At 32.1% G+C, this 15958-nt stretch overlaps 1 protein-coding gene across 1 annotated transcript in view; it reads right to left on the bottom strand.

Annotated features, from left to right (window-relative positions):
• The window catches only part of Adad1 (adenosine deaminase domain containing 1), a 44683-nt gene that overhangs the window by 9266 nt on the left and 19459 nt on the right, over positions 1-15958 (bottom strand). The window contains exons 7-10 of the mRNA XM_015478951.2: positions 14312-14482; positions 13181-13410; positions 8345-8582; positions 4114-4246 (exon numbers count right to left, since the gene is read on the bottom strand). Coding sequence (XP_015334437.2) covers positions 4114-4246; positions 8345-8582; positions 13181-13410; positions 14312-14482 — 772 coding nt within the window. The remainder of the gene's footprint in view (positions 1-4113; positions 4247-8344; positions 8583-13180; positions 13411-14311; positions 14483-15958) is intronic.

Here is a 15958-nt window from a genome sequence, read left to right as displayed (position 1 = left end):
AGGGGAGGGGAGGGGAGGGGAGGGGGGATAGTAGAGGATAGGAAAGGCAGCAGAATACAACAGACACTAGTATGGCAACATGTAAATCAATGGATGTGTAACTGATATGATTCTGCAATCTGTATACGGGGTAAAAATGGGAGTTCATAACCCACTTGAATCAAAGTGTGAAATATGATATGTCAAGAACTATGTAATGTTTTGAACAACCAACAATAAAAAATTAAAAAAAAATAAACCCATGGTTTCCTCAAGTTATGCTTGTAGTTAAGTTTTGAAACTAGATTAGTTTTCCAAATTTGTTCTTTTTTTCAAAATTGTTTTGGCTTCTCTCTTTTTAACTTCCATATCAATTTTACCATTGGTTCATCAATTTCTACACAAAAGTCTGCTGGGATTTTGATTTTGCATTGTAGCTACAGACTAAACAGAAGTGAAATCTTTTTCCAATCCATGAATACTGGCTACATTTCCCTATTTATTTAGGTCTCCTTTAGTTTCTCTCAGCAATGTTTTATCATTTCCAGTTTATAGGTATTATACTTCTTTTGTTGAATTTATTCCTCCCTGTGTCTATATTTGAGGCTGTGTAGATGAAACTCTTTTATTTTTGGGATATAGATACACTATTTTTATATATTGTTCTTATACTGTGATCTTGCTAAATTCACATATGATGTAGTTTTTTTTTTATCTGTAATCACATACAATTACTTTTTTTTTTCTTTATATCTGTAGTAATTATTCTTTCATTCCAAAGGGTTTTTTAACCTACAAAATGACATCATCATCTAGGAAGAAGGCAACATTTTCTCCATCCCCTTTTTTTTTGCCTTGCTGCCCCCTTGGCTATGATGAACAGAACTCTTAAGTGGTGAGAACTCTTGCCTTCTTTCCCAATCTTGGGTTGGGGAGGGAATATTCAGGCTTCTAATATTAAGTATAATGTCAATGGAAGAGTCTTCATTGATGCCCTTTATGAAATTACGTAAGTCCATTTCTAGGCTTATTTGTCCTGCATATTGATTGTGAATGGGTGTTGGGCTCTGTTAGATATATTTTTGTATGTATTTTAAGATAATTCTGTGAGTTTTGAACTTGAATTTATTATATGAATAATACATGACATCAAATAATTTTCTGATGTCAAATCAACTTTGCATTTCTGGTATAAAACTCCTTAGACATAATCATTTTTGTATTTGTATACTTTCAATTTGGTTTGTCAATGTCTTGGTAAACATTTTTACATTTGTGTTCATGAAATGATACTGGTCTGTAGTTCTTATTTCTTGTGTTTTTGTCCAGTTTTGGTGTCACAGAAATACTGGCCTTGAGAAATGAGTGGAGGAGTGTTATCTCCCTAGTTTTTGAAAGAGATTTTGAAGGATTTGTATTGTACTTTATGTCTGACAGAATTTGCCAGTAAAGCCATATATGTGCCTGAGATTTTCTTTGGGAAAAGAATAGTGCAACTTCTCAATTAGGTTCTATTTAATTCTGTATAAAATTTTTTTTAAATTTATGCCTTTCTAGAAAGTGTGTCCATTTCATTTAACTTTCCAATATGTTGGTAAAAATTTGCAATCACAATTATTTTAATTTTGTGAGATCTGTAATAATAACCCTTCCTTCATTACAGATTTTCATAATTTGTTTTAGTCCTTATTTTTTTTCTTGTTTAGATAAAGGGTTATCAAATTTGCTTACTTTTAAAAATGAATCATCTTTTAATTTCATTGATATTTTTTCTATTTTTAATTTCATTAATTTACCTTCTGATCTGCATTATTTCCTGTCTTCTATTATTTTCATTTTGGTTGCTCCTCTTTGATTTTTTTAGCTTAAGGTGGGGAGTGCAAAAACTCATTTTAGGATTCTTTTTTCATATAAGCATTTAAAGCTTTTAGTCATATACCCTAAATTTTAATATGTACTATTTCATTTTCACTCAGTTCAAAATATTTAGTAATTTTCTATGAGTCACAAATAATTTAGATGTTAATTTCCAAGTATATGGCAATTTCCCAGATTTCATTCTGTTAATTTCTACTTTAATTCCATCATGGTTAGAACATTCTTTGTATGATTTTAATTTTTTGTTACTATTTTTAAGTTTCTTTGCTTTCATTGTGAGACCTGTCTTCACCACTGTGTACAGCTGCTGTAGTCTCTTCACACATATTTATTCTTATTTTTATATTTTTAGCCTAGCCTCCTACTGGTCGCTTTCTATCTGTCTGTGTACCTTAGTAATAAGCAAATGATTCTAGCCAAGGCTGTACTCAAACACATTACACCTCTAAGGCTTCCCTCTTATTCTGATCAATTGATATGTGGCAGGGAGTATGTCTAACGTTTAACCAGTTCTCAAGTATCGCTTGGTTTTCATTATTTGCTGGGCTCTCTTGACTCTCCCATGTACATGGAGGCAGTTTTTCAGTTCAAAGAACATGGAAAATGTTTCTCTCCCTCTTCTCCAAAATCCTCAGGAGTAAGTTTCTAGTTGCTAGTTGGTCTAACACTTGCATTCACTCAGGACTGCAGCCTCTGGACAGCAAAGTGTCAGTCTTCCCTATTCATTTCCTTCCAAGTTTGGTACCTGAAGCTGACAAAACCACAAGTATTCATCCCATACCCTAGATCAAGTCTACCCCTTCTGGTGGTAACCTACGCTTCTGGTAAAACCACAGTTCTTGCCACTCAAACTAGAGAGGAACAAGAGGATGAGAACCACCCCAGGCAAGGAGGCAAAAATCTTGTTACTCTCACCCAAAGTCCTAGCAGTTTTTCAATGTTTTCTGTTTGTTTGTTTGTTTGGGGTGTTTTTTTTTTTTGAGAGAGAGAGAGAGAGAGACGGAGAGAGAGAGAGAGAATGTTTTAATATTTATTTTTCAGTTTTCAGTGGACACAACATTTTTATTTTATTTTTATGTGGTGCTGAGGATCGAACCCAGTGCCCGCATGCCAGGCGAGTGCATTACCGCTGGAGCCACATCCCCAGCCCCTTGTTTGTTTTCTTCACCTTCTACTTTTTGTCAATTTCCAGAGTTGTGAAAGACTGTTTTTGACAAGATTCTTTTGACAATTTTGACCAGGGTGACAGTTACATGGGTACATGTGCATACATCAACTCTCATGAATGTGTTTTTCTATACTGTTTTTATAGATTTGTAACCTCTTTATGCCACCAAAATCAGAAATTATCTAGATAAGCTTTTATACTATGTATACACATACAACTATAGTTAGTATAATTGCTTTACAAACTGAAATTATAGTCGGATCATTAAGTACTGATGAAATTAAGAGTTTCATAGAACACTGTATTAGCAAAATTAGATTATCAAAGAATTTATATTTAATAATGAAAATATGAAAGTAATTAAAAAACATATCCAGTACAACCTGAATTATTTTGGAACATACACAAATATCAATATATGTGAAGTAATATTCTTACATTAAAAGTTTAAGTATTATCTATGAAAAGGAGGTAGGATTACAAGTAATATACATATGTGCATATGAACATATTCACATGCATACACACGTGTGTATGTGTGTGTGCTGGAGATTGAACCTAGGGTCTCACGCCTGACCTCTGTATTTTTAAAAAAATTTCAAAATTTTCTACTTTATGTTTGTATGAAAAAAACAATTTAAAGAGAAAAAAAAAAAAAAGGCTAGCTATATCACCTACTAAACCAGATCCAAATTAGATGCTCATACCAAAGCTTTTTCACAACTTTAACAAAATAAATTTGTAAGGGTATATTAAATTATGTATTACTTTAAGATACTTAATATGCTAATGTTAACAATGTCATAAATAGGAAAGATGTTATTTTACTTTTCAGGGCATGATATAAAAGGTTTTTGTAAAATGTTGTCAGGGTAACTATACATCACACTAAGGGGGGCTTCTTTAAGTGGTAACATGTATGCACATATCCAGTTTCCAGCATACTCATTTAAAAATTAATCTTACCACTACACATATTATCTTATATTCAGGAACTATTCACAAGCTTTTGCTACATATCATAATCATAAAATACCACAATATTGTCTTTATTTCTATTATCAATTTCATTCTTTTAAGGACCTTACCTTAGCTGCATGATATGTACTAGCTTCAAGTAAATCATCTTTTTTAGCTTCCTTGGCAAGCAGATTAAATCGACTTAACATTGCAGCCTTACAAAGCCGACTTGCCATTGACACACCACTTTTAAATGGGGAACTAAAGTAGAGAGGAACAAAACATTCATTAATCATTATTTAGTGATTTATGTTGGCCACTGTAGGAATTAAAATCAACAGCCTACAAATATTTATTTATCCCAATTACATTATGTACGATGCATGTAGTGAAATGTTTTTACATAAAAATTCTGAATATTTAATTACTTCCTTAAGTTAATTTCTCTTAAATTAGATGTAAATTATAGTATTATATTAAAAATAAAGCAGAAGATTGATATTTGGGATATTTCCGTTTTTTGAAGTAAAATTACTACTAGGGTGATTAAAAAAAAGTGGTTCTCCTTTGGATTGACTGAAAGGGAGCATAGAAATTATTTTCTGGGATGATGAAAATGTACAATATTTTGACCAGGGTGATAGTTACATGGGTACATGTACATACATCAACTCTCATGAAATTTTACAGTGCATTCTCTGCCAAAAAATATTTAACTTAAAAAAATAACATGTATACATCTACCTTACAATCCTTGCACTTGTATATGTGCACACAGATGTTTATGCCATTTATAATTCTAATAAAGTAAGTCCACAGATCATGAACCTTTTTGATGTTGTAACTTTGCTCCTTCATTATATGTTTTCATTAGTTGTTGTGATGGAATATAAAAATTGCTAAAATTCTTCATTTTTCCTGCTCTCAATGTAACTTCTCAGATCCACTAATCAATAAGTGTGGATAATCTCTCTTCCACTTGAATTTATGCTAATCTTGTAATTTGTTTTGGTAAATGAGAGAGACAACATGTAGGCTCTGAGCGTAGGCCTCAAGGGACTCGTATTCTTATTCTTTTGAGTCTCCTTCATACGCGAAGTCAGTCTGCTGGCATATGAAGGTAAGAAAACACAGGAGTCAGAGCCCAGTTGTCCCTCCAAGAGCAGCCAAACTAACCTTTTTATTGGATCCACAGCCTATTCCAGATGCATGGGGAGTTCAACCACTCAGATGACCCAAGAACTTATAAGTAGTAACAAATAGTTGTGTAAAGTCAAGTACTTAACTTTTGAGGTAGGTGGTAAGTAGCAAAAGTTAACATACACTCTCGGTGTGAATCTACTGACTCTGTAAATTAATTTTCTATCATGATACTTCTATTTAGGTAGTTTTTCAGATAAATTTCTTGGGCTTTTCAGGCATAAATGATATCTTCCGAGGGGCTGAGTGTGCAGGTCACTAGTAGATAGTATTTGCCTAACATATATGAGGCTCTGGGTTCAATCCTCAGCACAACAAAAAATGATAACAAAAGAAGTGATAGTTTTACAACCTCTTTTTCAACATTTTATATCTTATTTCTTTCCCTTGTCCAAATGTATTAATGCTATATAATAGCAATAATAGTAAACAATCATATCTTACTCTAGATGTCAGTGGCAATACTTCTGATATTTCATCACCAATCCTGATAATATTTGGAAGCTAATAAAGGCACATTTTGTCCTGTAATCAAAGTATGTAACTAATTCCTTTCTGATTAAATACCTTTATTTAGAATAGCTGTAGAACTTTATATATGTCCTCTTATAATTTAGAGATGAGCATATGGTATGGTGTTTTTCCCTGGATCAATAATTATGACAAACTATTAAGATGTTCTAGTCTGGTATTATTTCTATCATGCTACTATATTCTTGCAGTCCTAGAAAAAATGAGATTCTATAAAGTATATTATTATTTTATAGTGTTAAATTGTCAATTCTGCTTGGATATTAGGGAGCTTGGCCTTTAACGTGTGTGTATGTGTGTGTGTGTGTGTGTGTGTATGTGTGTATTGTGGGGGCAGCAATTTTCAAGTTTAAATATTAATGATACATTAGCTTTGTAAAAGTATTTTGATGTTTTCTCTTTTTACATAGCATTGGAAGTACATGCTATTTAAAGGTTCATTAAATAATTCTTCTGAACTACCTAATAATGATGCTTTCTTTTAGGAAGAATTATAGTACCTTCTTAATTTTCCCATAAAGATGTTTAGATTTTTCTAGTTTGGGAAATACTTTTAGAAATTAATCCATTTCACTCAGGTTTATATTTGTGTAGTCCAACAAAGTACAGTTCTTTTAACTGTATATTTAATTTTTCCCTTAGCATCTATTATTTTATAGATTAGCTAGTGATTTTTCATAGAATCATTTTTTATAATTGTCTTTTTCTGGTTTTAGTTATTTTCTTTACATTTCTAGTTCATTATTTCATTTTGCTTAATCTATTTCCATTATTTATTGATAAACCATTTAAGACTTTGACTTTTTCCTCTGCTTTAAATGTATATCCTGAAAGTTTTGATAGGTAATACTTTCAACATTGTTTTCTAATTATTATACAATTTCAGTTTTTATTTCTCTTTTGAACCAGAAATCAGAAAAAAATTTCCCCCAATGAAAACAATGTCTAGCATTCTGATTTTGTTGTTTATAACATCATTTCATTGTAATTAGAGAATATTCCTTACCTTGCTCTACTTTTTGGTTTTTCTGTGTAGCCCAAGAAATGGTCAATTTTTGTCTATATTCTTGACAAGTATACTTTGTGGGGGATGGGGGGATTCAACTCCGGGGCACTGGACCACTGAGCCACATCCTCAGCCCTATTTTGTATTTTATTTAGAGACAGGGTTCTCACTGAGTTGCTTCGTGCCTTGATTTTGCTGAGGCTATTTGATCCTCCTGCCTCAGCCTCCTGAGCTGCTGGAATTACAGGTGTGTGTCACCTCACCCAGCTATTTTATATTTTTAAGTTGTAGTGTTTAAAATAAATTATACCCAATGGTCATTTAAAATGGCTATATCCTTGCTTGTTGTTTTGTTCACTTGATCTACCAAGAACTGATTCAATGAGGTGAATAACTATAGAAATATTTTCCCTCATCTGCAATTTCTGCTTTCTGAATGTTGATAATATATTGATTGCTTGCTACATATAGTCATAACTGTTCTGACTTCCTTACGAATCATATCATTTATTACTAAAGTGTTCTGTGTCTTACTGGAAGTAATCCTGTTGGAGATATATTTTAAATATTGAATAAGGTACAATTTATCTTTCATTTTCTTGTTTGTAATCACTTAAGCAAATATTTGGTTATTTGGTTATAATACATGTATTAAGCTTATTTCTTAGTTGTTAATTTCATCTTTATTATGCCATTCTTTTGTTTGCAGTAAACAGTTTGTCTTTTCATAGAAAATCTGGTTTGTATGTGTATAGTTGAGACTACATACATATGATCCAAAGAACAAATGGCATTTTCATCTTAGTTGAAGTAATCACTATCATGCTTGAGTTGGTTCACACAAAGAAACATTTGTACATGATCTTAATGAGATCTTTCACAGAAAAAGCAATTTTAACCCTTTAAACTTTTAACATCATTTATAAACTCAATATAAATATATGTTCATATTAAAAGAAGGGCTTCGGTTTTCCCCAACCACCAGGGGCAGGAATATTACAAAAACAGCATAGAGCACTATGATTAAGAACAAGGTCTTTGGAAATAAAATGTCCAGATTGAAATCCCAGCTGTCTGCCTTACTACTTGGGTGACTTTAGGCAAACTAACCTAGTTTGAATGTTAGTTTCTTTACTTAGAAAAGAAGAGCAATACTACCCAATCTACAGAGTTATCATGAAGCAGTTTAAGATGGCATAGTTCTCAAACCTGAGAGTACATAAGCAACGTTTGGGAGAGCACATTTAAAATGCAGATTTCTGAGCCCCAAATCCAGAAATTCAGATTCAACAGGTGAAACTGAATATTTAGAACACACACATGATTGAAATGCTTATCACAAAATGATACCTGGAGAAACACACACTCTGGAGCCAGGCTCCTTGGGTCTGATGCTGGCTTCACCACTTACTATGTAACTTCAATAAGCTATATAACTTCTCCAGGCCCTGTTTTCTCACCAGGAAAACAAAAATGATTTAGTATGATGCCTGTAACATTGTCACACTTGATTAATAATAATTGTTCAGAATTCAATAAATCATACTACAAAGTTAGAAACTGCAATCAAAACATCTTCTTTTACTTAATACATAATTTTTAAAAAAATCTGTAATTCTAACCTTTCAGTGATCTTCCCACTTAGGCCATCGACAATCTCCAAAGAAATGTCCCCTTGTGCCCAATTCATACTCAGGGATTTATATTCCAAGTTCACTTGAGGTGGATATGCAGCGGGTACTAAACTAATATGAGGTCTGTTGACCAAGTAAAACATCGGAAGCTTTGAAGTGAGCGCATCATCAACACGTTGCTTGATTGCGATTTCTAAACCTCTAGTATCACTACAATTCCCATCACCTAGAAAGCAAAAACAAATACTCAGAAATTCAATATCAAAAGAAAAGACTATGCTAAAAAATGTCTAAGAAAAATAAACAGAATCAACCCAAAGCCCATTTCTCTTTTTTCAATCTTTTTTCTTTTCTTCCTACTTTTTTTAGCAATTAATGACAAAATTTGTATTTTAAAAATATTCTTAGAGAAAATGAGTCATTCCAGTAAACAAAATCAAAGAGTCAGCATTGGCCCAGAAAAAAACTACTACTTTTTTGGCTCATTCTGTCTTTATTTTCTATTACAGCATAAAATCAGCATATAATTCAATTTATAAATCTGAATGAGAAATAGTTGGTGAAAGTTGAGTTATTATCCAAGGGCCATAAATTACAGCTGTTTCAGGATCATAATGCTCCAAAATACAAAGTAATTTAATGACCATGTCTAGTTAAAACTGACCAATGCCCAAAGCTCTAAATTCTCAGTTACAATTGCTGAAGAAGAGATCACAGAAAGATACAGTGTCACTAATATAAAATAGGGAGGTTGCTCCAACTTCAAATAAAAGATAGGAAGCCCTCATTTCTATTTAGAAAACAATACTTTAAAACATAGATGTAGTTCTTAGAAGATCAGAATCTGTCACAATAGAAATCTATGTACCATTAAACAAATTTCACAAAGTTTTGCTTCCACATCACTGGAATTGTTGAGGTGGTTATTAGGACTTATGCTCATTGTGACCATATAAGCCTTAGAAAATGAACAAAAGCAGATAAGTCTGCTTTTGACATCCTTTTTCTTAGCATTCCTTTGAGTGTTCTAAATCGGAAGAAAATGACAAATGGAGGCTAGAAGGCTAGTCAAATTAAAGATAAAGTTGGGCACAGAGAAAAACTGGAAGAAACTAAGGTCAGAGGAACAGGTACTGGATCTATAATAAAGGGAAGATATAGATTCAAAGGAAAATGTAATATTTAATTATGTATTGTAATAATGACAGTGGCTATGCAAAACAAAAAAGGCAAGAAACAGGTGGAAAAGAGAAAAATCCTGTAAGTCAAACTCTTTGTAAGATTCCTTCAGCATTAATTAGTTTTACTTAAGTGTTTTAATGAGAAGCATAAAAGCTAATGATGTAGAAAAATCACATCCATTAACAGTTTACATTTTTCCTTTATATATGAATGCTTTTAATGATTTACTATATCTGAAGTATAATTTTTTTCTTGATGTTCACTCTTATCCCTGGAAAAATATACCTCCAAAATTATATAACTGGGAAATTTTGATTTGATTCATATGAAATGATCTGAAATAACATGAAACTCAAAGGTTGAAGTCAAAGGTTAAATCTAATCTGTAGGAGATGTGATAGCAGCTAATATAGGAAAAAAATCCTACCATGAATTCAGCATGGGAAGTCGCAGATTGTTTATTGTAGAGCCCAAATGGAAACCCAAACAATGACTCTGGGCAAATGTTTTATTAATATTCTGAACCTCTTATTATTGACCTGAAAAAACTAAATAATAATTTCTAAGGTTATGAACTGATTCCTAAAAGTTCATAAACTATGTTTAAAATAGATTCCTTCTCCAGCAGAAAATCAGCATTTGGTCTTTACATTACCATCCTACAATTTGAATCAATATATGAAAAGGACTCCTGGATACAAATATATCCGAACAAACATTTGTTAAATATTTAGACAGATGAACTTAACTGTGTATACCAAATTTGTAAAATGAACCTTAAAAAGCTTGAAAACAAATACAGATCCAATTATTTTTCAATAGCCAAGCAAAGTGAATTATTTTTCCAGATTATTCTGGATCATTTTTCTAGTCAAATAATAGTAAATGACTCTTTAATGCAAGCCTAAACCCCATGTTTTATTATTATTTTGTAGTGTTAGATACCAAACCAGGTCCTTGTGCATGCTAAGCAAGTGCTCTACCACTGAGCTACATCCCCATGCCCCATGTTTTAAATTTAAAAAGACAACCACTGCAAAAATGACAAAGTGAGCATTTGTATAACAAAGCATTCTACAAACTTCAAAAAGTAAAATTATTTTAAAATGTTAACATTCTATTACATTAACATAGGTTTTGAAGAATAAAAAATTTAAAAGTATTGATTGAAAAAAAAAATGACCTTATTCCCTTTCTAAGAATTAGATTCAGTCTTTATTGTCACAGTACAGAGTGAAAGGGAAGCATACTTCAATTCTAAATAAAGAAGATGTTTTGAAGATTGGAGCTGTTTCATTAATGAAACTGGGTGTCTTTAAACTGCACTCCACATTATTGAATACTTTAAAGGAGGCTTAGATGATCCTCTATCTGGAATGGCACAAGAGTCTAGATATTAGATATGAAGTCATATCTAATATCTAATACAATAGACCATGTGACTAATAAAGTTCCATTAATTCCTAAGATTCTTTTAGCTATTCAAATTACACACTTCCAGTGTACACTTAGACACTGAGAATGGCTCAAAGGGTGAACCATTTAGATATTTGTATCCAAATCACCTTTTTTTAAAAAAATATTTCTGGATTTTGTAATCCTTGCTCCCCAAATGGAACTTAAGAGGTCCAGAAATCTGTAGTTAGAAACACCACACATTATCAATCAGCTTCAGATGTGTCCCATAGAGATGCCAATAAAGAAAGCAGAAGCGGAGCTGGGGATGTGGCTTAAGTGGTATCGCGCTCGCCTGGCATGTGCGTGCGGCCCGGGTTCGATCCTCAGTACCACATACAAACAAAGATGTTGTGTCCGCCGAAAACTAAAAAATAAATATTAAAAAATTCTCTCTCAAAAAAAAAAAAAAAAAAAAAAGCAGAAGCAATTTTCCAAAGTCCTATTATTTTTATTGCTGCCTGGTATTCCCCACATCTATGTGCAAAATGACAATCAAAATGACCAGATCTAATTTTTAAGCCCCTATCCCAAACTACAAAATAAATATGTAAATAAATAAATAAATGCTCATGCTTTTAAGAAATTATAATATGGAGTATGGAGTTAATCATCCAAATGACAAATTTTAAAAATGTCCAACAAATATGTAAATAAATAAATAAATGTAAATAAATATGTAAATAAATAAATAAATGCTCATGCTTTTAAGAAACTATAATATGGAGTCAATCATCCAAATGACAAATTTTAAAAATTTCAAACAAAGCTTTGCTTACCATGGCTGTGATTCTAGTAAAATCATAGATGTCTTAGACACTTCAGACACTTATTAAGATCAAAAAGAGCCTTTCCTAAGATTCAGGAAAGTTTGAAGTGTTTTGAAAAAAAAAAACAAAAACCTGAAGTGACTAAAATAAATATAATGAACAAGAACCTTAGTAATCAAATTAAATCTAAAAAAAAAAAAAAAAAAAACAAGTGGTTCCTCATCAACAATATACATTTTGAAAAAGCAGACTGAGAAACAACCACTTTTAAGGATTTGAGTAAACAAGAACTCACATATGTTGTTCATGGGAATATCAGGGTGTTATTTTGTAATATTTTTCAAAATTATAAATGCACAATTTTGACCAATAATTCCACTTCCAGAAATTCATCTTAGAGATATATTTTTACATGTGTGAAAAACAAATGTAAAAAGCTTATTCACTGTAACATTTTGGTAGCTGCAAAAGACTTAAAAACATTTAAAATTCAATTATTTAAACAATGATAATATTTATGCATTATATAGCCATGAGGATTAAAAAATTCTTTATACACTTATACATAAAACTTTTTGAGATACATTATTAAATGAAAAAGCAGGATGTAACAAAGTACTAATTGTTCATATTGGCAATAAATACAAAAAAAAGAAAATGAGGGATAAAATACTAGAAATACATATGTATGAAATATTACAAAAATTAAGAAAAAATACAGAAACAGCACTGCCTAAAAATAAAAATATTACCCACATACGGGTCTAATGCTTGCACATGTATTTGTTTTTATAAAACTAACAATGATCAGAGTCAAGTGACAGCAGTAAATTGCTTCACCAAGACCATGTGAAAACTATAGAAATAAGACAAAATTCTGTTAATGTCTAAAATGCCTTTCAAATAAAATCTAGCATCTGAACTCTCTCCCCCAAAGAGAACAGTCAATTAGTAATTTGTTGTTTTGTAATCCAGTTACTTTATATTCATCTGACCACTTAAATGGATCTGCATCTATCATAATCAAATGTATAAAAAGAGGAGGGTGAGAAAAAGCCAAAATAGGCATTTAACATTGTATGTCAGAAGGAGTAAAATGCAATATAAGCGTTTACATTAAGAAGTTCAAGGAAGCATCTTCTCCCAAAACAAATAGGGAAGGATTAAATTTTACGTGAACAAAAACATAAGATCAAGACAGAATACATCTAATTTGCTAATTTAAAAAGTTAATTCTTGGTCTACTAATAAATGATAAAAGTTATATACTAAGTATGATTACAAGTTACTATAAAACAAATAGCTGGGTTTGAGTTTTCATCTTAAATAAAGTTTCGTGCACGCCAAAGCTGATTTTACAAGCACAGGACAGAGAGTTTTAGTGAAAGAAGCCAGGAGATACTGAGACCCCACTCACCAACAAGTATGCTGTTGACATAAACTGGTTGTATAAAGTGACTAAGCAATGCTCCCTGTACACCAAGCACTTCCCATCTTGTCAACTTGTCGCTTGAGGACATACTGTTCACTCTGTTAACAACATCTGCAGGACAGTAAACAGTCAAATAAATTTTGCCTTCAACAGCCACATGGAGACTCAGTTCTTCATTGGCTTCAAATGCAGATATAGAATGTGGATTAAGACGCCTGGAGAAAGAAAAGCAAGTTTCTTTAAAAAAAAAAAAAAGTTGACAAAGTAAAATACAGACATTACTAAGCGTTGTCCTCTACCAGGTTTAATTTGCTAGTGTACACTGAATTCCAGCAACAGAAACAGAATCAAACACCAAACAAAGCAGGAATGGATTCACTCTTCCACAAGATTAATACAAAACAGATATAAGCCATACTCACAACTTCAGCCCAATCTTTATATTATCAACAATCTTATGTACCTTAAAATCAACTTAAAAACTACTTTTTGTTCTTATCATAATTAGTCATTTCCTTCCTCTGTATACAATTTTTTTAAAACTACAGAACGACAAAATAGAAACAAAACTGACAATTTTTATTCAAGATTCACCTCTAATTGATAAAATAATAAAATCTAAAATTCAGTTTCTCTCTAGGAAATGTTGTCCTTATTTTTAAATGTGTTACTGGAAAGATTTTTAATCAAAACATTACCCATGGTTCTCTCTAGATGGTCAGACTTGAGGCAAATTTTATTTTCTTCATGGTGCTTGCCTATACTTTTAAAATTTTATACTACTTGGTACTATTTATTCAACAAAACAATGAAGTTATGACCATAAATTTTGTCTAACTCCTGTATTTATATATAAACATGCACACTTCACAAAAGTTTGTGAAGTCTTAAAAGTAGAAAGGAGATTTTCAATAGCATAGAAAGTGAAGTACATGAAATTTTTTAGTACAAGTCATATTATAGATGAAGTTGAAAGAAGGTGGCAAAAGTATTTGTGGCCCCCTGCAGGCCACAAACAACAATGTGGGTCCATATGAATGTACTTGTGTCTACAGTTTCAGAAAATATGCAGTGGCCATCCTATTGTCTTTTAAAAACAACTTCCCTTATACTTACAACTGTGACTTAATCTGGGCTGATCCTTTAGGCAACTGGTTCATATACAGATAAATGTTGATATCTTGTTTCAGAGTGAGTAGATTAGAAGCTGGATCTGTACAAAATATTGACTTTTCCATCATAGCAGGATTTTTGCTATAGAAGAGTAGGAGCTGTCTATAAAAGTACCTAAAATAAATGTTTTAATTTTGTTAAGTAATAAAATTATTTAAGATGTTTCTTAATCAGCATTATAATCTGTGTATCATGAACAATGTCCCCCATTGTATCAAAGTTTTATATTTATTTATTTTTAGGTGTAGATGGACACAACACAATGCTTTTATTTATTTTTTTAATGTGGTGCTGAGGATTGAACCCGGGTCCCGCCCGTGCTAGGTGAGCGCTCTACCACTGAGCCACAATCCCAGTCCCTCAAAGTTTTAATACAGATAAGAACTCATAAAATAATAAAAAATTAAGAACTCTTAATTCAATGAAAAATTAAGAAGCCCTCAAATGGAAGCCAGTCTGCCCTGTAACATGCAGTAAAACACCAAGCCTTGATTATGACTCCACTTCCATTTCATATTTGAGTCTTCCACTATCATATCCTGCAAAAGACCCATTGCTCTACTGATTCCTCCCTACTTTCTCAGATGGCTCTGCTCCCAATCTCCAGTGAAGAGCCCCTTCTCTACCCAAATATTTCAACATCATCATCACCATCAACAACAATAGTAGTTCTGCTCCTAATTGGTTTTAAAGGGGAAAAAAACAGCATAGGAAAAATATAATGACTACCACAAGTTGTATTAAAAAGTCAAGCAGGCCAGATATGGTGGTGCACACCTGTAATCCCAGTGGCTTAGGAGGTTGAGGCAGGAGGACTGAAGTTCAAAGCCAGCCTCATCAACTTAGTGAGACTTTGTCTCAAAAAAAAAAAAAAAAAAAAAAAAAAAAAGAACTAGAACTGGGGATTTTTCTCAGTGGTTAAATGGCCCTGGATTCAATCCCCAGTATAAAACAAAACAAAACAACCCCCACCCAACCACAACAAAAACCAGCAGATCTCCTCAAAGACTATAACTAATTAAACTAGGAAAAACTTTGCTTATTTAAAAACCATGATTTTAAAATGTACTCTGTTCAAGCACACCACTGGAAATATGTAATAAAAAAGTAAGCAACAGTGTATAACAATGCCAAACACAGGCAGAAATAAATGCAAAAGTGAGAGTTTTACAGAGGTCAAATAATGTCATCAGCACCAAAGGGGGATGGGAGGACAAGGAGTAGGAAGATCCTCATGGACTTCTCCAATGACTTAACATTACACAATTCTTTTCTTATTATTAAAGATACATGCTGATATTTTTCAGGTAGGATATTCCTAAACTTATTTTTAAATACTTCAGCCAAGAAAGCACTTACAAGTGATAATTCAGAGATTAAACAAAAATAGCACAATAATGGAAATGGAATTTACTATCATTTTATTTTCATTTGTATTTGAAAATTTCCATAAGAAGTTTGATTAAAGTAAACGTTGGAGAACCAAAAGCTGGTAGATATTAGTGATACTTCCCATTTCTCACAGTTTGTTTTCACATGAAGTTTTTAGAGTATAACATTTCTGGATTCTCATCTGTTCTCCATTCTTCT

This window comes from Marmota marmota, unplaced genomic scaffold (genome assembly GCF_001458135.2).
Source record: "Marmota marmota marmota unplaced genomic scaffold, marMar, whole genome shotgun sequence".
Classification (NCBI taxonomy): Eukaryota; Metazoa; Chordata; class Mammalia; order Rodentia; family Sciuridae; genus Marmota; species Marmota marmota.
Note: the sequence above shows the minus strand (reverse complement) of the source record. Positions and strands in the feature narration are given on the sequence as shown.